The sequence below is a fragment of the Lycorma delicatula genome, chromosome 11 (assembly GCF_047948215.1).
Source record: "Lycorma delicatula isolate Av1 chromosome 11, ASM4794821v1, whole genome shotgun sequence".
Lineage (NCBI taxonomy): Eukaryota > Metazoa > Arthropoda > Insecta > Hemiptera > Fulgoridae > Lycorma > Lycorma delicatula.
The window spans coordinates 20,711,888-20,732,397 of NC_134465.1; the positions used below are offsets into that span (position 1 = coordinate 20,711,888).

Genomic DNA, 20,510 nt, shown 5'->3' on the forward strand with positions numbered 1-20,510 from the left:
TGTACACCCCCATTTGAAAATTAGTGCTTTGCTATATTATAAAACAAATTCCTTAAACAAAATTCAGAAACAGACATTTAAATCTTTTTGGAAGGGTTTTTACCTAGGTAGTTAATTTGATGTATAATTTTTTATCCCTTGAGAGTTACATGTAGGACTTTTTTATTTATTCATTAGCGTTTATGAGATGACTATGAAAACATCTAATACTGTACAATGGAAACCATGGTCCTTCTTTGAAATAGATTAAGGCAAATGTTTCAAGATTACAAAGTTAGAATACTGGGAAAAATTCAGCTTATGAAATATGGACTAATTTGAAAATATTCTGTTTATATTCATAATGATTTTTAATATCTTTTTTAAAATAGTAGATATAATAATTACAATTATAACTTTATAATTTTATTGTAACTTGTAAGGCACAAGAATCAGAATTCATGCATAACAAATAGCTGAATGTAACAGAAATAAATTTATTTTAAATCTATAAATGCTAAATTTTAAGGCAATTCCCTAAACACAAACGATGAAACTTTTAACAAATAAATTAACATATGATCATTTCAAGAGAGCCCACTCCTATTAAGGAATAAACTCCTAAGTGTGAATAATGAATAGTTTAGTGGGAAGTGGGGAATATACAACCTACTTCTCTTTGTTACCCTGACGACTGTACAAGGTGACACAAATACCAGGAACATTTGAAATGAATAATGGCAGCCATATACTAGTGGTTGCAATTTTTTCAGAGGCAACCTTTCCACTCAAGTCATTATGGAGCAGTGAATGGTCAACAGCATGCTTTCACCGTAAATATGTTTTACAAAATCGACAATAGTTTGGAAGATGCACAGCAGCAGTTCAAAGGTTCCCATTTTTTAGGGGACATTACATTCTTATTGATAAAATTTAGCACAATATTGTAAAAATTATGATTCTAAAATTAAATCATTTTCAAAATACAAATCAAATAGTTAAGGAAATTTGGATAGACAGAAATTTACTGTGAATTTTGTTGATTTTGTGAGTAATGAGTTATTTAATAACCGAGTGAAAATATGAATATAATTTTATTGCTTGACTTAAGTTTTTGGAATGCGACAGACATTGTAAAGAAATATAGACCTGATAATTACTTCTTAAGCATGCATAAGTGGTCAGATTACAGCTGATCTAAACAATAATGTACATACTTTATTACTTAAGGAAATCTGATAAAAATCTATAATATATGAATAAATTTCACTATTGACCACAACAAATAGAAGGTGCGGCTAAAAAACTAGACTGATCAATCTACAGACAAACAGCACATGACCAAATCACATGAGATCCCCTCTCTTCATTCCTGCCATCAAGTCAACTGCAGACCTCTTAGCCAGGCCGAGGCCTTCATATCAGACCTTGCATCTGCAATCTGCCGGAAAAATGTTAATTGTTTTAAAAGAGTTTTAATGTGAAATTTCTTGTGAAACTCACAAAATCCACTGCAGAAACTCATTCTTTGTTAAAAAAAAGTATACAGTGTTGAATGTTCATCATGCACTCAGGGTTTTGAGTGGTTCAAAGAGGGACGAGAAGAGATTGAAGATGGTCTTCATCCAAGATGACCTACCTTGTCAAAAATTAATGAAAACATTGAAAAAATCAGTTTTTTAATCTGAAAGGATCATTGGTTGAGTATTCGCGCAGTTGCTGAAACCATAAAAACTGACAAAGAATCTGTTCGATAGATTTTGCACAAAACTTTTAACATGAGAAAAGTGTGTTCAAAAGTAGTGCCAAAGAATCTCACATTTGAACAAAAGAAATCTTGTCTGTCAAGTCATTTTTGGCCAAGCATGGCATCCCTGTGTTGGAACATCTACCCTATTCACCGAACCTTGCTCCATGTGATTGTTCTTTTCCCCAAGGTGAAATCAGCACTGAAAGGAACAATATTTGAGAGAGTTGAAATTGTGAAAGATCATGGAACAACATGCTTTCTGAAAATGACTTCAAACACTGCTATGACCAATGGAAAATTTGCATGGGGCAGTGTAGGTATAGAGGAGTAGAGGAGGAGAGTGTATTGAAGAGGATAATGTTAAAATTGTGAAGAATAAAAAATAAAGGTTTTTATAGCATTAATCCAGTTTTATTTTAGCAACACCTTGTAAACTAAAATGATTTGAATTTGTTCATTAATGACTAGGAAACTACAGATTATTTTTTTTGTCCTTTTACGATCTCATAGGATCACTTTAGTTCAATTTCTGGGGCAGTTCATTTTGTAATCGATTCTTCTTATTTTCAAATCGTGTGAGTTGTTTTATTCTTGCTTCTTTTCTTTTTGCCCACATCTTTTTGAGGCGTTCTGATCTTTGGTGCCTGTTCTCATCTGAATACACCCTGTTGGATTTCTTTTTGATTTTAGGTTCAAATGTTATATTAGTTTTAATTAGTTTGTCGTATTTTCCAGATTTTGTAATTAGATCTTGTTTGGAGATGCTCAACTCTTCCATATCTTTTCGAACTTCCTTTATCCATTTCGGTTTTGTTGTTCTTTCCCAGTAAAAGTTAATTATTTGGTTTGCAATTCTGGTGTTTTCTGCTCTAAGTAGGTGCCTCAAGAACGAAATTCTTTTTGTCCTGAAGAAATTTGTTAGCGGGGTTATTATTTATATACTTCTTCATTTGGGATTATCCTCTACTGTCCTTCTACTATGTTTTTCTTGTTTATGCATTTTCTGACTATCTTCCTTTCTATGTTTTTAATCATTTCTACTTCTCCAATTTTGAATGGTCCGTAGATAGTCTCGCTGGCTTATTGACTGGAAGAATTACTGTTTGGTAATGTCTTTTTTTAGTTTTTGTCGATAGGCATTTTTTATTGTATATGTTTTGGGTAGTTATTAATGATTTTTTAAGTTTCTCAGTTCTTTCTTGCCAGTTTATTTTCTCATTGATGTTATGTGTTATGGTATCTCCTAGGTATTTAAATTTTCCCACTAGTTCCACTTTGTTTCCGTTTACATGATTAATGCATAGTGGATCCCTGACCATAATTTTAGTTTTTTCGTATGATATTTTCAAACCTACTTTTACAGCAAGTTGTTCTAGTGTTTCTATTTGGGTACTAGCTTCTTTTATGTTGTTTGAGAGGAGGGCCAGATCGTCTGCAAAACCCAGGCAGTTTACTTTAATTTTTGTTCCAATTTTTATACTTTCCTGATTTTATTTTCTCCATTTTCTAATTATATATTCTAGTGCGCAGTTAAATAATAATGGGGATAAGCCATCTCCCTGTCTCAATCCCATTTTTACTTCAAATGCATCTGATATATCTCCTCTGAATTTAACCTTTAATATTGAGTTTTTTAAAGTTAGGCTGATCATTTTGATTAGTTTTGGATCCAGACCAAACTACAGATTTATAAGATAGAATTTTAAGATTTCTTGCATATCTGGAGCGAAAAATGACTGTGATTATAATATTACATAATCAGATAATATTTTCTTTGCACATGTGACCTTCAAACAAAACAACTAAAACATAACTTAGTGAAAACTTACACTTATCACTTGTTCATAATAATTGAAAAATTGGTCATTTTCCCAACACTATAACATAAGAAATAAAAGTCATATGATCGTAATTTCATTATTAAAATTTTGATAGAATTAATTATATGAATAAAATCTAATTATATAAATAAACTAAGAAAAAGAAAAACAAAATACCTGACATTATTTCCTGAGCATAGTGTGCTAAGGTCTTAGTTGAAGTACCAGCTGGAGTATGACCAAAAATAACTGGAATTAATGACTGAAATAAAATACAATATGAAATTAATATAGCCTTATATATTTTTTAATCATTCATCATTAACAAAAAAAACTGGATGAGAACAACCCATGTCAACTAAAAAATATAATATTATTTTCCCAGCAAATATATCTAGAATATCTACATTAAAGGGGAAAGTATGGTGATAATGTCAAAAAAAAGGTATCAAGTTTTTTCCAAATCTTTATGTTTTATGGTCCAACTACCAAAAAAAAATGTACGTATATATGTGTGTGTGTGGCACTGCTTTTGGCCTTATAACTCAAGATTTTCTTTAAATTTGGCTCAAATATTTCTATATATGATCATATTAATTTTTCAAAGAACTCGACCAAGATTTTGGGTCGTTATATTTTATGTATTAATTTGAAAGTGATTACGCAAAATTACGGAAATGCACACATAAACATTTGAGCTGACGGTGGTTTTGGGGTCTGGGAGATGTGAAATGATAAGATATGTCAAAATTTTCTGGAAGTCAAATCATTGTACCAATTACAATAGGTAACTTTCTTATGAAATATACCTAAAAAGGTCACTTACACATTTTGAATAAGTGTTATAAATGTTATATAATAACATTTCAATATAATAACCAATATTGTAACAAGAAATAATTATAATGTTAAAATAAAAGCTTTACCCAATAAATAATTTTGATACATATGTGTTGCACACACATGGAAGAATGCTTGCGTTGGCATGGCTGGATGCAATATTTGTATAATAATCTCGCATCAAAAATCAATCATGTAAAAACTAATTCAAAAACATTACCCAATTTCAGACATTTAAAAGCAATTTTGTTTAAAAGTTACTAAAGAGCAAAAAAGCAGTCTCTGATTTAAAAAAACATCCAACCACTCCTATAAGCAACCAATGCAGATAAAAATAATAGTAACAGTAAAATGATATTATACTTACAGTATTAAACTGCTCTTTATCGAAGCCAGCAATTAGAAACAGAATATTTTCACATATTTTCTTCTCAAATGAATATAATTCGCAACCATATTTTAAAATAAAATTAATAACTGCATTTCTGGGTAAAAATTCACCATCGCCAAACCATTTGGAAAATAACTGTACTCATATAAACAAAAAATTTAATACATTTTTTTTAATAATTGTAACATTTTTTTTTATAATATAAAACAAACTTTATTAAAAAAAATATGATGTGCTTTACTCTTCTACAAAAAAAATACAATGAACAATATGTATACTGGTATTTATAGGCAGAAAGAAATAGGGGTTTACAAAGTAAAAAAAAAAAAATCGGCATTATGGTAGATTTTGCATTTTTGTCTGCCATATTGAATCAAACTTAATCTTTTAAATAGGAAGGTAGACATACGACACATGATTTTGATTTAAAATTTTACAAGAAAAACAATGACGAAACCTGTTTTTCTTTTAATGCCTTTGTTATTGAGTTATAAGCATTCAGAGTTGCAATGACAGAAAAATTGTGTTAACAATAAGCCTAGGTAAAATGCGCTGCACGAACAATTTTATTGCATTTTACATTCATAATGCATACAATAATAATCTTTAAACAGCGCTATAATATTGATAAAAATAAACTTTAACTAATAATTAACACCACAACAAATTAAACGGCTATATCAACTAATATTATTTACTTTAAATATTACAATATTTATTTTAAAATTAAAAAAAAATGTTTTCAGTCGTAAACTACTAATGAAATAAATTTTGAAAGTATACCATTCAACAATAAATGTTCAAAATGCTTCCCCTCTACAGCTTGGCAATGTGCTAACCTCAAGTAATAAATGTTTATAACTTGTTATCTCATATCTGGCGAAGCACGAGCAAATTCATCAATTACTCTTCTTTTCATTCATCAATATCAACGGGTTTTGTTTTGTAACCATTATAATTCAGGTACCCCCCAAAAAAATCATTCAAAAAAGCAGATTTCAAATGTCCCAAAAAAGTAATGACAGGTCTGGGGACCTAGCTGGCCATTTTATGGCTCCTCTATGACCTATCCAGCGATTTGTTATCCAGACAATAACAAGGAAATGTCCCATCTTGCTGAAACCATACATTATTTAATTTTTGTACAGCAATTTCAAGATATTTGGTAAAATCCTATCGGTTAACAAGTTGCAGTAATCATCTCCTGTAAGATTGTCATCTAAAATAAAAAGCCCAATAATATAATGACTCATCAATTCCCACCCAGACGTTCACTTTCTGAGGGTGCTGTATATGAGCTTCCAACATTCATCTGGAATTATTATCACTCCAATATCAACAGTCTTGCTTATTCTCATGGCTATTTAACATAAAAGTCACTTCATCAGTAAATATTATTGAATTAGAAAAATTTGCATCTACGTCTAATTTTTTATTTATATCGCATACTTAACTTAGTGGTAAAAATCATTTTCTAAAAGTTCTTGCACCAAGTGTAGCTTATAAGGGTGAAATTTATTTGTTTCATGAATTTTTTAACTGAAAAATAACAGATATTATGTTGGACAACAGCTTTCCGAATCGATAAATAAGGGTCTTTAAAGGTCAACAATACATCTAATGACTTTGCATCAGTTGTGAAAGTTCTTGGTCTACCAGTCCAAGGATGATTCTTTACAGTACTGGTTTCTTCAAATCGCTGTACTGTCTTGATCACAGTCGATTTACTTATCGGTTCTCTGTTTGAAAATCCATTATTAAATAAATCACACACCTCTTGTAAAGGTCGATTTCTATCATCGTACCAGTACATCATCAAAAGAGATATTTTTTTCTGTTTCACTTAAAGAAGTCATTGTTATTTGAAGATTTAATACTTAATAAAACTAAATAAACGAATGAAGAAACTAATAATGAAACTTTCTACAACAAAAACAAATTGAACCGCTAGGCCTACAGCTTAATTTTTACAAGCACTATCAAATTTCATCATTGCAATTATGTTGAAAGCAAAAAGGTGAAATGAGGATTTAATAAGTCGCATTTCAATCTAATACAAACTGCACTGTTGTAAATTAACAGCTGATTTATTCAACTAAATTTGTAATAATTTTTTAAGTAGTTATTTCCAGCTGCCTTGTTCATTTATGATAAGTAACAAATATCAGCTGATATTAACATCAGAAGTTAATTTTTATATATAAAATAATATCAGTTGATATAGGCGTTTAATTTTTTGTTATTAATTATTAGTTAATGTTTATTATTATCAATATTATAGCACTGTCTAAAGTTTATTATTGTATGCATTATGAATGTAAAATGCAATAAGATTATTCATGCAGCACATTTTACATAGTTTTATTGTTAACATGTTTTTCCTATTGTTGCTCTGAATGCATATGTATAACTTGATAACGAAGCCATTAACAGAAAAATGGGTTTCACCATTGTTTCAATTGTAAAATTTAAATCAAAATCATGTGTCACCATCCTATTTAAAAAAAATTAAGTTTAATTCAATATGACAGATCCCAGACAGAGGAAAATTAAAAATCCACCATAATGCAGATTTTTTAAACATATAGAACCCCATTTTTTTCTGCCTCCAAATATCTCTCTGATATGCAGTAGAAATTGTTTCTATACTTAAATATCACCTGTGTATATATATCTTCAAATATATGTGATATATATGATGTATCTTCAAATATAAACCATCAAAACACAGTAATTAGATAAGTTAATCTTACCATATTAATTCCCAAGAATTGATTTTCACAGCATCCTGCATCTTCAGTTTGTATCGAATTCTATAATTACATTATAATTTCTTTATTTTTTATTTTAGATTGTTCTTTGTTCTGAAATTTTGAAGTATTTAGAATGTATATGCAAATTTTGCTGTCAAATACTGGAATGATTAAATCTTTGCAATGTAGTATTTTCCTTTGTTTTATTTGTCATTATTGCCAGCTATTTGACTAATTTTATTATGTTAATAATAAAATCATCATCTTTGAATGTAATTTAATGGTTCATCATTTTATATTTTTGTTTATATTTATAAATGTAATACTTTTAGAGTACATTCATTTTTTTATCATTACTATTTATAAGATCTCCAGATTACTTTTACAGTTATTAATACTATGTTTATATTCTAATATATGATCAGATATATTAGATAAACCTCTTCTTTTTTTTCTTTTTTTATGCTGTGTAATGTTCTGTAAATCTTTTTTAAATGATTTGTTGGTTTTACTAATATAAATACTTTTATATTTTTTGCACTTAATTTTTCTCTTAATTCCTATCTACTATTTGTATTACTGTTATTTTTTTAATATTTCATAATGTGATTATTTGGTTTATGCATTTGCTTTTTTATATTTATTTTTATCATACATGTTAGTAATTTTTTCTATTATTTTAATTGTGTAATTATATTTTAGATAAACAATATTATTAATCTTTGTACTGTTTTCCTACTGTTGTATTTTAATATAATTATATAATTTATATTTGTTTTATTTCATCTATTCCTTTTCTGCATTTATTTTTATTGTGTTTTTATAATGTATAGCTCTAAATATCATGTTTTTATACGTATTAATTTTTTGTGGCTATGAGTGATTAGAATTGCGAGGGCAAATTGGAAAGTTACTTCCGTCTGGCTATAAATAAAAAACCCGCGTAGATAAAAATCTTTATATATACAACTTAAAACTACAGCCTTTAAATATTTTTCAACATAGTTGCCATTTAAATTCAAGCATTTGACATAGCTTTTCGCTAATTTACTTCATAAAATTCAGCCACCTGCATACCTAGCCAACGTTTCACAGCATTTGAAGTTTGTCTTGTTATTAAAGTGCTGAGACGCAAGCAGTCTACTGTGAAACTTTGAAGAAGCTTAGGCGAGCCAATCACAACAAACATCGCAGTATACTGTCACCCGGTGTTGTTTTTTTGCATGACAACGCTCATCCTCATAGCGCTCAAAGAACTCAAAAACTTCTGAATTAATTTCATCGGGACATTTTTGATCATCCACCTTACCGCCCAGACTTGGCACCAAGTGATTTTTCTCTCCACTCACATGAAGAAATGGCTTGCGATGCAGCACTTCGATGATAATGATGACGAACTTCAAAATGCTGTGATAGGTTGGCTAGGTACCCAGGCGACTGAATTTTATGAGATATAAGAAGGTAATTAGTGAAGCATTTTGACAAATGCTTGAATTTAAATGGCAACTATGTTGAAAAATAGTTAAAAGCTGTAGTTTTAAGTTGTATATAATAAAATACCTTTATCTATGCAGGATTTTTATTTATAGCCAAATGGAGATTACTTTCTAAACCACTCTTGTAATATGGAAGTTTAATTTATCTATTTACTGTGTTTTGGTGGTTTATATTTCATTTAATATTAAATTTTATTAGCACAGTAGTCAATATGTTAATGAATTATTTGAATTAAAAAAATATATATATATAAATAATTATATAATGATTATACATTTAATATTATATTGACTATTTAAAAAAAAAATTGATCATAAGGTTATTAACCTTATGAACCCTTTTTTAAGTTTACATACAAACATACCACATTAGTTATCCAATGAACTGGATATGCTCACAGACATCATTTTGTACAATGTGAACAGAAATTAAATAAAAACAAACTGAATCGATGTAAAGGTGCTTAATATTAATGATAAAGCATTAATATATCAGGATGTCAGAGAACCTGAAATTATTTTAAATTAGAGTTTAAAATATAAAAATGTTACTGAAAAATATATATATACACTGATGTACGCATACAACAATGCCTATTAATGTTTTATAAGGAAAATGTAACGAATGAAAAACGAAAAACAATACTCTCATTTCAGTTCAGGGACACTTTCGTAAAAAACCAAATTAGATAAACAATAGTTTTCCAGAACGCTAAATTAAATCAATAAATCAGTTTCGAAATAAGAAAACACGTCAATTTAATAAGGTAGGTTCTTTTATAATCTAATTACTGTATTAATTGGTTAACATTAAAAAACAGTTAATTTAACCAAAGTCCATAATACTATTAGATTTTTATCATTATTAACTTAACTAGTATATGTTTACAGCAGAAAATAGAATTCAAAAAATTAATTTAAAAAAAATTTATTCATATATATTTATATTTATATATTTTTTATATATATAATTCATTTATACTACAGTATATCTTATCTGACCTTTCTACTTAAATAGTTCTGTTTTTCACTGGAATCTTATTTTGTCACATTATGCAATGCTTCATGAATGGGGAGAAAAGACACAGACTTGCCTTTTTTTTTATTAAAAGAGTTGTTTGAGAGAGGGCTTCCTTTTCAACTTCTTTCTTGGGATTTTACACCAGAGCTCTAGCAAATCCTCCTTCACTAATCCTTTACTGTGAATCTAATATAACCTCTTTAATATTTTTCAAAGTTAATTCTACCAAGCCCCTTTCACTGAGCCATTTTTTAATGTCCCCTTATTTTTCCTAGAAACAATAATTTATTTAGGAAAGCTTGAACTGGCACAAAGATATGTAATATCTTTCTTATGTAATAGAAAAGAAATATGAAATATAATTGGAGCGTGAAAAACTTGTATTTTAACTGCAAAAAGTAATTTATAACAGGAAAATATTAAATAAAAGTTTACTGAATAGAAATAAATTAATCAAAATCAATTATAATTATTTATCAAAAAATAAAAAAAAAAAATCGAAAAGATGCCTTGTTTGTATAAGTAATGTTAAAGACAAATTATAATGAATTAGGATGTATAGTAAATTAAACATACTGATTCTCTTCTTTTTGCTCTATTTTTCCTGTATTTTTTCCTTAGGTTAGTTGGCTTCCTGCCACTAACCTACTACATACACTGTTTGAAATTTGAACTATCTTCATTTGAATTGTTTAGCAGTCAACCGACTTTTTTTAGTGTACAGGTAGATTTTTGGGATTTGTTGGCTAAGGATGAATTTTATGAAAAAACAAAAATAAACCAGTAGGACAAAAGATTAAATCTGTTCTCTATTTGGAAATGCATTTTTTTTTTTTTTTTTACATCAAAAGGACTTTAAAAATATATTTTCATAGCACAAAGATTAAATATTATTTGAAACAATTTTTCACTTTCATTTAGAAGTAGTGTTTGGAGATTCCAGACTTCTTTTGACAAAATTGTATTTTATGACTTTACAGAGGAGGATGCATTTTAGTGACAAATTGTAGCAATTAAGATTAAAAACATAGAATTATTTTGAACTACTTTCACAAAAAATGTTTTGAAATTTTAAATGCGAGATCTTTCTAATATCTCGCAGGATAATTTTTGTGTTTACTCATTAGATATGTACTTTAAACAAATATTTCAGAGAATGAAAGTAACAGAAAAAATAGCAGCTATTTTTCTATATGTTTGATTGAAGCTTCACTTTTAGAATCCAGTCTGGCATCCTGAGGAATACACAGTAAATCAGATTATTTTATATAAATTTTTTATTCAGAAAATGAGAGAGAAGTAAAGTACAAAAATATTACCTCAATTTCCTTTGAATAAGGTGAAAAATACCGAATCGGTGATTTGGTATGAGTTAAGAATGCAACTGGAGCCAAACCAATCATTAAGATTATTTTATCATTATACTGCGGTTTAGATGAGCAAAGCACCATAAATGTAGTTGTACCCATACTATGCCCGATGTAGAATAATTTTTCATGTTCAGTCACTTCTAAAATGTAATCAATTGCTCTTGATAAATCATATATTCCCATTTCATGAAACCTGTTTAAAAAGTATACAATTATAATTTAACATTTTTTTTAAAAAACCTATATCGCTTTGGATGGATGACTACATCATGTTGCTTACAATCTTTTGGAGGTTAACAGTAGAAAAGGCAATTGTGGATAAAGAGTCCGATCAAATTTCTTCTGTCTAATCAAAGAGAAACCTGGATAAAGCAGGTTTTAAAGACAAATAAAGCTGTAGAAATTTACAAATAATACTTAATGGATTTTTTAATGTAACATTTAATCCCATCTCATCCAGCTCAGATTATCAAACGTTAATGTTATTTAAAAAAATAAATTTTTTAATGAATAAACAAATTTAAAAAAAGTCCTCATTAAGAGAGTAATAGACCACTGTAAGTAAATATAAAAAAATTAAACTTTATGCATAAATTTATTTCTTTAAATTTTCTTTGTAATTTAATGTAACCTAACGAATATATATAATGTTAGCCTGAAAAGTTGATTTCATTCTTACCAATGTTAACATGAAAGGACAAATCTTTAGGAAGACAAACAATATTGAAGAAGTTCTTTGCACCCACAATACCAAAAATAATGAAGAAGGAAAGGAATCAAGGATTACAAAAAGGAGTGTGTAACAAAAAGGATGATCTTGACCCTCAGTAACTATTAGCATAGTACTTTTTTTCTCATATTTGACAATCTCGGATTCGAAGCCCAACAAGCAACAATCCTCCATTGTAGGTTTTTTTCTGGCTTGAATTAATTCATCACAGAAACTCGAAGCTTGTACTTTGGAATATGGAAATGGGAAATTTTGTAGCATATGAAAAATGTCATGCCTGACCAGGATTCAAACCCAGAATGTCTTCAGAAAGGCAGAGAAGCTACCACTCCACCTTGAAGATCACAGTTTAAAGGCTGGTATTCCTAAATCCACTGTATATGACATTATATAAAGAGATTATAATCATCCGCATACAAACTTCAACTTAGGCGTAAAACATCATGGATGATCATTCCAAAATCTATAAATTTTCAATCACGAGTTCTGTTCAGAAAATACCGAACTTTATTTTTTTAATCTTTATTAATAATTTTACACATTATTTTGGTCCTTGTCCCCTTCAAAGTACTCCCATCCTCTACTCACACACTTTTCCTAGTGGTGCTTCCACTCTGCAAAGCAGTTCTGGATATTTTCATTTGAAGTGGTCTTTAAGCAAGATGAATTAAAATGCTTTAATGTTATCAATAGTCTCAAAACAACATCCTTTCATCACTGATTTTAATTTTGAAAATAAGTAAAAAAAATCCCACGGATTAGCGAGTAGGGAGGCTGAGGGAGGACAGTCATCTGATTTTTGGCACAAAACTGTCGAATTGACAAAGCCGAGTGTGCAGGCGCATTGTTATGGTGAAGGAACTGTGAGTTGTCTCGCCACATCTCTGGTCTCTTATTGCAGATTTTTTCATGTAACCATTGTAAAACACCTTAATAGTATGCACATTTCACTGTTTCACCTTGAGGCAAGAATTCAAAATGCACAATTCCATTAAAATTGAAAAAAACAGAGAGCATTACTTTGACATTAGATCAAGACTGACATACTTTTTTGAGGCATGGAGATCCTTTGCCAATCCATTGTGATGATTGAACTTTTTTCTTGATGTTGAACCCATAATCCTCGCTTTCATCTCCCATTATGATCCTCTGCATCAATATTTCATCGTCATTGGCTTGCTTAAGAAGTTGCCGACAAATGTCCGCTTGATTTTCTTTCTGCTGTTCGGTCATCAAACGAGGAACAAATTTTGCTGCAAAATGTCACGGTATGATCCAATCAAAAACACTAACCTCTTCTGCAAGTTCTCTAAGTTGATTGGCGATTTTCATGCACCAGATCACTGATTTTCTGAATGAAGGTCATCATTCGAAGGCCTTCCTGGTCGAAGGTCATCTTCAATCGACTGACGACCACTTTTAAATAGTTGAAACCATTGCACATGATCCAGAGCATCATCTTTGTAAGCTTGTTTCAAAAGTTGAAATATTTCTGTGAAATTTTTCCACAATTTCACGCAAAATTTTACGATGCATCGTTGCTCCTGAAAATCACACATTACAAAAATTGCTACTAATACTTAAAACACATTGCACTCGAATAATAATAACACGAAAACTAAACAAGATATCAACAATTCAAGATGTGCAGTTATAGAGGAGGATATGCAGAACACAATTACATTGGCATGTAATTAAAAATGTTCGGTTATTTTCTGAACAGAACTCATATTATGTTAAGCAAGATAGATAATGAAAAATTTTTAAACAGTCATTCTCAATGACTGTATAAATGCTCAATCATGACAGTCAAGGCAACCAAGTGAACCATCTTTAGGTAAAATTTGAAATACTTTATTAGTCTTAAAATATAATTTTTTTAAATAAATAAAATAAGTACTTGCATTATAATTAAAAATATAAATAAAACTGTAGACAACTATTTGGTCCAGAATGAACTGCCAATAATCTTACCTATTTGCATAATCTTACCTATTATACAATTTATTATGAGAAATATGTCTAGTGGTTTAATTTGTATTATTTAATAATACTTTTTGAAAAAATATTTATTTCTTTTATCAACATTTACTTCTAAATTATCTAAAAAATTCTATGAATTCAAAATATCTCAATTTTTCAGGTTAATTCTAATATTTTCTTTTTTTCACGAAAGAGGTGTTCTGATATTTTAATAAAATGTTAAGACAATCTATACTTGAATGATACATATCTTTTTTTCCAATATAAATTTATACATTCATTAAATTTTATTTTACATATTGTACTGGAATCAAATTTATCATTTATTTAAAATTACTTGAAATCTTTTTATAAACTTGTTCATTTTAAATGACAAAAATATTTTTCTTTCATAAATACATTAATTAACTATTTATTTTATAGCAAGTATATTTACAAGCGATGTACTTCTTTTAATCAGTTTTGAACTGACTTCAAAAATATATTCTTTGAAATTTTCTGTGAATGTTAGATACACTTCTTGAAAGGATTCAGAACACAAATAAGCTTCTATTATGGCAGTCATTTCCTCTATTTAATAAGGTAGTTTAGAAAAACACAACTAAAAAGAATGAAATTAAGTTGGATCGAAGGTGAACAGTTTACAGCAGATGAGAGTACTGTTTGAGGCATGCTCTATTCGGCTTAATTTCCACGTTTGATGTCCAAACCCCTCAAAAAGTTAACAGCCAAGATGTACTGACTAAACTCAAGTCTATTTGCACACCCTTAAAGTATGACATTACCAAATGTATCTGTGGTTTATATACCAGAAAAATGTAACTGTTGTATCTGTATAATGACAAAATATTGTTTATTTTTAAAAGAAGTTTGGTCCTTCTCAATACTAAATATGTATACTTCTAAGAAACTTAAAAAACGAAACAGGATTTTCATACGCTACAAACTAAGTAAACCAATTAATAATATTATATAATATATTGAATAAGATAGATAATTACGTGAAATTCCAAAACGCAACGTTGTCAGGTAATAAAGAAACATGACCTCTGGAATATGTGTTTCCTCTAAAATTTCCAAGCCATACATCATGACCTCTGTCAGATAATTGGTATGCTGGATAAAAAAAATATATACATAAATACACAAAATAGATATGATAAATGTTATTTTTAAAGAATTATAGTAAGATGAATATTTTAATGTCCCTTTCAAATAGAACATTAATGAAAGTTAATAAGTTTTAAAACCAATTGCATCTGGTTAATTCAATGATATCAATTCATTTTCATGAAGATTTTCTATATGACAAGCTAGAATTTGATCCAAGATTTGTGTTTGTTAAGCAGATTATATCATACCTATATTTTAAAGCCATCTAAAGTACTGAATTTTAATGAAAATGGTATACATAAATGTTATTTCATTATTTCAATAAAAAAAAAATGAAAATGCTGGCTAAGTTTTAGAAATTAATAACCGAGTTACAAAAACCTTTACAACAAGATATAGTCATATTTTTACAAAAAAAAAGAATATTAGAATTAAATAGAACTGTTTTTTATATATATATTTTTTATATTTTTTTAATAGAATGAAGCAAGTAAAACCCCTCTTTTTTGATAAACATACATGCAATTTTCAATCTCTGATGTAAATGAAAAGCTAAATCATCTAATGTTCTTGTAAGTACCAGATTTATAACGCAGAAGGAAACTCAAAACCAAAATTCCAAAAAATTTGTTAGTATGAAAGTTGATTCAATTTTTTTTTAATCAAACATCCAAATTTAACAAAAAAAATTCTAAAAAAAGCAGTCTTGCACAAAGTAAGAAAGAACACCTATTTGAAATGATAAAAAACTCAATGAAAGTAGTTTAAAATTCAATTTTTCTTAATTTGTATAACTTGAATATATATAAAAATGTCGAAAAGTAAATCATAAAAGAACAGTTTTTCCAAAATCGAAGAATCCTAAGCATGTAAATTAAAGAAACAGAATCACCAAAAAAACAGCAGGTTGGTCAATTATTTCTTTCTTGTATCCTAAGCGAGTAAATGCCACAATCTATTCTTTCAAGGCAAGTCTATTCTGTCAAGAACAGAGTGGATGGTTAAACACAAGGAGGTGGTCTACTGGTATATTTTAAAATAAAAAACAGGCAATTAGCATCTCAATTATAAGAATTTCTATGCAATTAAAACTGTCTGAAAGTTGATTAGTCACCCATTATTTTATTTAATTAAACATTGCATGACAATGTTTAATCCTTTATTTCTAACCTTGTTTTCTTTTTTCAGTTCGATTTATTGGTGTTTTTTTAATTCAATTTATTTTTTATTTTTTTTAACTGAATTTTTACGGGCATCGACTGCTAAGGTCATTAGCCCTCGTCACATTCTTTAAAAGAAATTATTATCTCCATCAGGATCGTCATATGTAAGGGTGTAAAGGGCCCTTCCATTTTATTTAAAAACACAAACTTCACGATAAACATTAAAACATAAAAGACAAGGACAATCACAAACACTTACTGGTGTAAAGGGCCCCAATATTAAAATTTGAGATAGGTTCTCAAAAGACCATGATATTAAAATTAAAATTAAACTTATCAATACCATATCTTTCTTTCTTTCTTCTACGACGTCTCATTTATAGTTTGTTTAAGCACCCTCGGGGCGACCAGAACCGCCGTTGAGCAGTATATCAGTCGTGCCAGGGTGCCGTGGCAGTTGAATCCTTCTTATATCATCAGGCCATAGGCATGCACGAGGTACACCCATAGCCTCGCGCCCTCAATCCACCCTTGAGGGTCCCTCATGCCATCATCGGACACACCCCGACTCACTGCTCTTGAATGCAGGTGAGCCAAAATGGCCTAGGCAAGAGGGCTACCTCCCGTCACTATACGTGCCACGCTTCGAGACTCCCTTATATGTATATATAAAACTACCGCTTAGAGTATCTTTTACCACAGATTTAAACTTCCATTTTATAGACTTTTAAGAAGTCCACTGGCGTGTAAAAATGCAACTATATTTTCTTCATTTCCATTATCCAGATCAGCACTAATATTATTTGTAAGACGTAACCTCTTTCTGAGGTCCTCATATATGGTACACTCTTCTATTAGATGCTTGATTGTCAGTGTTTTATTACAAACACCGCACATTGGTCTCACTTCGCCGGTTAACAAATATAAATTTGTTAATGGCGTGTGACCGATTCTAAGTCTGGTCACCGCTACTTGTTCACGGCGAGTCAACTTAAAGTCGCTTTTCCATTTGTAAGGAGAAGTTTTAACTGAGTTTAATTTTGTATTTAAACTCCTCCATTCAGCGTTCCACTTGTTTCTTACTATGTTTGTTAGACGGTTTTTAACATCTGCCACTCTTACAGGAAATGCATCCAAGTCATCGCAGACTGTTGCCTTTCTGGCAGCTTCGTCTGCGATTTCATTACCTGTAATACCAGCATGCCCTCCAGTCCATACAAATACGCATCGCTGTCCTCGTTGTTTTAGTACGTATAAAATGGACAGGATGTTTGCAATTAGGACATCCTTAATGTTCTTGTTCCGAATTGCGACGAGTGCACTTAATGAATCGGAACATATTAGCACTCTCTCTTCGCAATAGTGTTCAGTGTAGCGAAGAGCTTGCTGAATTGCAGCGAGTTCTGCCGTGTAGACACTGGCCACATCTGGCAGTCTCCAAAAGTGGGCTTCTTCATTTACATATATCGAGCATCCAACACCATGTTCGGTTTTAGAACCGTCAGTATAAATTCTAATATGTTCTGCGTAACTACTGACGGTTGCTAAAAATTCCTGCTGGATGATCACTGCTGGGTTCTTTTTTATTTCTCCTTGAGAGAGATCCAAACTTGTATTTACCGCTGGCAAGAGCCATGGCGGTATTTCTCTAGTAGAAATTGCTAGTGTCTCTGGTATAGCAATTTCATATTTTCTTCTTAATTCGTGGTATCTAATTCCGGTTGGTCTGGAATAGGTAGCACGATGTTCATATACTGCAGCCATAGGATGATTCGTAAACAATTTATTATTTATATGAGCAGGGAAAGCCCATACGTTTGCTGCATATCTTAACAAAGGGATCTCTCTTCTATAATCTAGTGGCATTATTCCGGCTTCAGACATCAGACTAGATATATATATAATAAATCTATATTATTATTATTATATTTACATCTCATTATATCATAGTAAAAATAATACATTAAAGTTTTCGTCTACTCTAAAACTGCTAGCCCTACATATATTGGCAGTAGATAAGAAGTGTTCGTTCTGTAGAGAAGAGGTTTTGTTTACATTAAAAATACGCGGATGAAAAGTTTGTAAAAAGTTAATTTTTTTCGTTTAATAAATTTTATTTGTTTTAAAACGAATAAATTATAGTTTTATTTCATTTTCCGTTTCAGTTAATTAATGGTTTCGCTGATGATGTATAGAAATTACATTCAAATACTAATACGATATCTAAATAATAGGTATGGTATATTTTTATACGGTAATTTTTGAAATTCATTTTTTAATGCGATTTATGTTTTTTTAGTTGTAATCGATGCCACAAACTAAGAAAGATATAATCGCGGAATAAGATGAGAGATTGTCATCATTTTAAAACAAATTACCTTGAATAAATATTATTCAATTACCTGTGTGTTCTGTGTTTATTTATTTACCTTCAACTTTTTATACATAAAACTGATAATCCTCATTCAATGTTTAATTTTGGAAAAGAAAACAACACAAATCGTTTTAACACAAACTGCTTTTAATATTTACAATAAATATTTACATTTAATATATATATATATAGTTTTACATTTTTTATTTAAAATATATACATATACATTGTTTTATATTTTATTTTTAATTCATACATATTTTGCATTATATTTAAAATTTATACCAAACAATAATTTATTAAAGTAAATAGAAGAAACAAATATGCAACCTGCAATATTGGAACAACTTCCAATTTTATTTTTAAAATAATTACTTTATTTTATTGAAACAACATACTGATTTTTATTATTCATTTCTTCAAGTATGTTTGAAACAGTGCCTCTATCCTTTTTTCTTGTAATTAGATTTTTTCGATTTCCAATATGTAAACCTGATCGATGGAGTAGTCGCTTCTGCGAAAAATCGTATAAATTCATGATAATCATATGGAAAACCAAATTCAGATGTCATTATATTATTTCCATGCTCTCGCAACACTGTTCTCCATGCAAATTTTTTGTAATGAAGGTACTGTTTTTGCTTCAGAATTCATGTGCGTTCCCCTTAAATCGTAATTTACTGTAATCTAATATTGACAAGACATTCTTAATTCATCATCAAGTATCAAATATTTATTTAAAATATTTTCATTCAATGTTTAATTTTAGGAAAAGAAAATAACAGAAATCGTTTTAACACAAACTACATTTAATATTTACAATAAATATATATATATTTTTTAAATTATTACATAATTTTACATTTTATTAAAAAATAAACACATAGTTTTACATTTTATTTAAAAATATATATATAGTTTTACATTGTATTTAAAATGTATACAAAGCTTTATATTTTATTTTTAAAATATATATATAAATAACAATTTGTCAACGTAAGTACAAGGAGCAGGTATGCAACCTGCTACACAGGGGGTTTTCAGGCTTTTTCAAGCTTTTCTCAGACTTTTTTGGCTAATCTCTGGTTTTACTCCTCGAATAGAGAAACTATATCGATATTAAAATTCTTACTAATAATCGAATAAGCATCACTTTTTTTCTCAACCTGAAAAACAAAAAAAAACTTTTTTTTATTTGTTGTAAAGATTTATTTTAACTAATTTAATCTAGATTAATTAAAATAATAATTGCCTCTGTATAGAATCTATCGATGGTAATTTGCGTCGTAACTCGTGTCAGATAAACAGGATCCAGCGACGATGACGATGATGAAGGAACGATCTAATTTGGTTCAACAAGCGGTGACACCGGACGATACTGCATCTGACAATGACGAATTCGTAATAAGAGGGCTGCTTTCATAATCGCTACAAGCCCAATCTAACCGTCTGAATGAACTTCCAAAACTTAACCTCCTTGCTCGCGGACGAGCAGGAGAAGATAATTGGTTTTCAAACATTTCCTGCAGATGTAGGTCGTTGTTGGTACCTTCATCAGGAAATATTTCTTGCGACATCTGAAAATAATTTACAATACACGTGAAACCATTATCTTATTTCCTCCTAAGTAATTTATTCAAGAAGTAAAAATGTACTTACTTTATGAAATTTTTGCCGAATATAAAGATATATCTCAAAATACCAAGCCGTTTTGATTATTTCTAAAC

At 29.3% G+C, this 20,510-nt stretch overlaps 1 protein-coding gene across 1 annotated transcript in view; it reads right to left on the reverse strand.

The window, feature by feature from the left end:
- The window catches only part of LOC142332477 (uncharacterized), a 145,418-nt gene that overhangs the window by 11,602 nt on the left and 113,306 nt on the right, over positions 1-20,510 (reverse strand). The window contains exons 12-15 of the mRNA XM_075378927.1: positions 15,135-15,249; positions 11,370-11,613; positions 4,757-4,915; positions 3,727-3,811 (exon numbers count right to left, since the gene is read on the reverse strand). Coding sequence (XP_075235042.1) covers positions 3,727-3,811; positions 4,757-4,915; positions 11,370-11,613; positions 15,135-15,249 — 603 coding nt within the window. The remainder of the gene's footprint in view (positions 1-3,726; positions 3,812-4,756; positions 4,916-11,369; positions 11,614-15,134; positions 15,250-20,510) is intronic.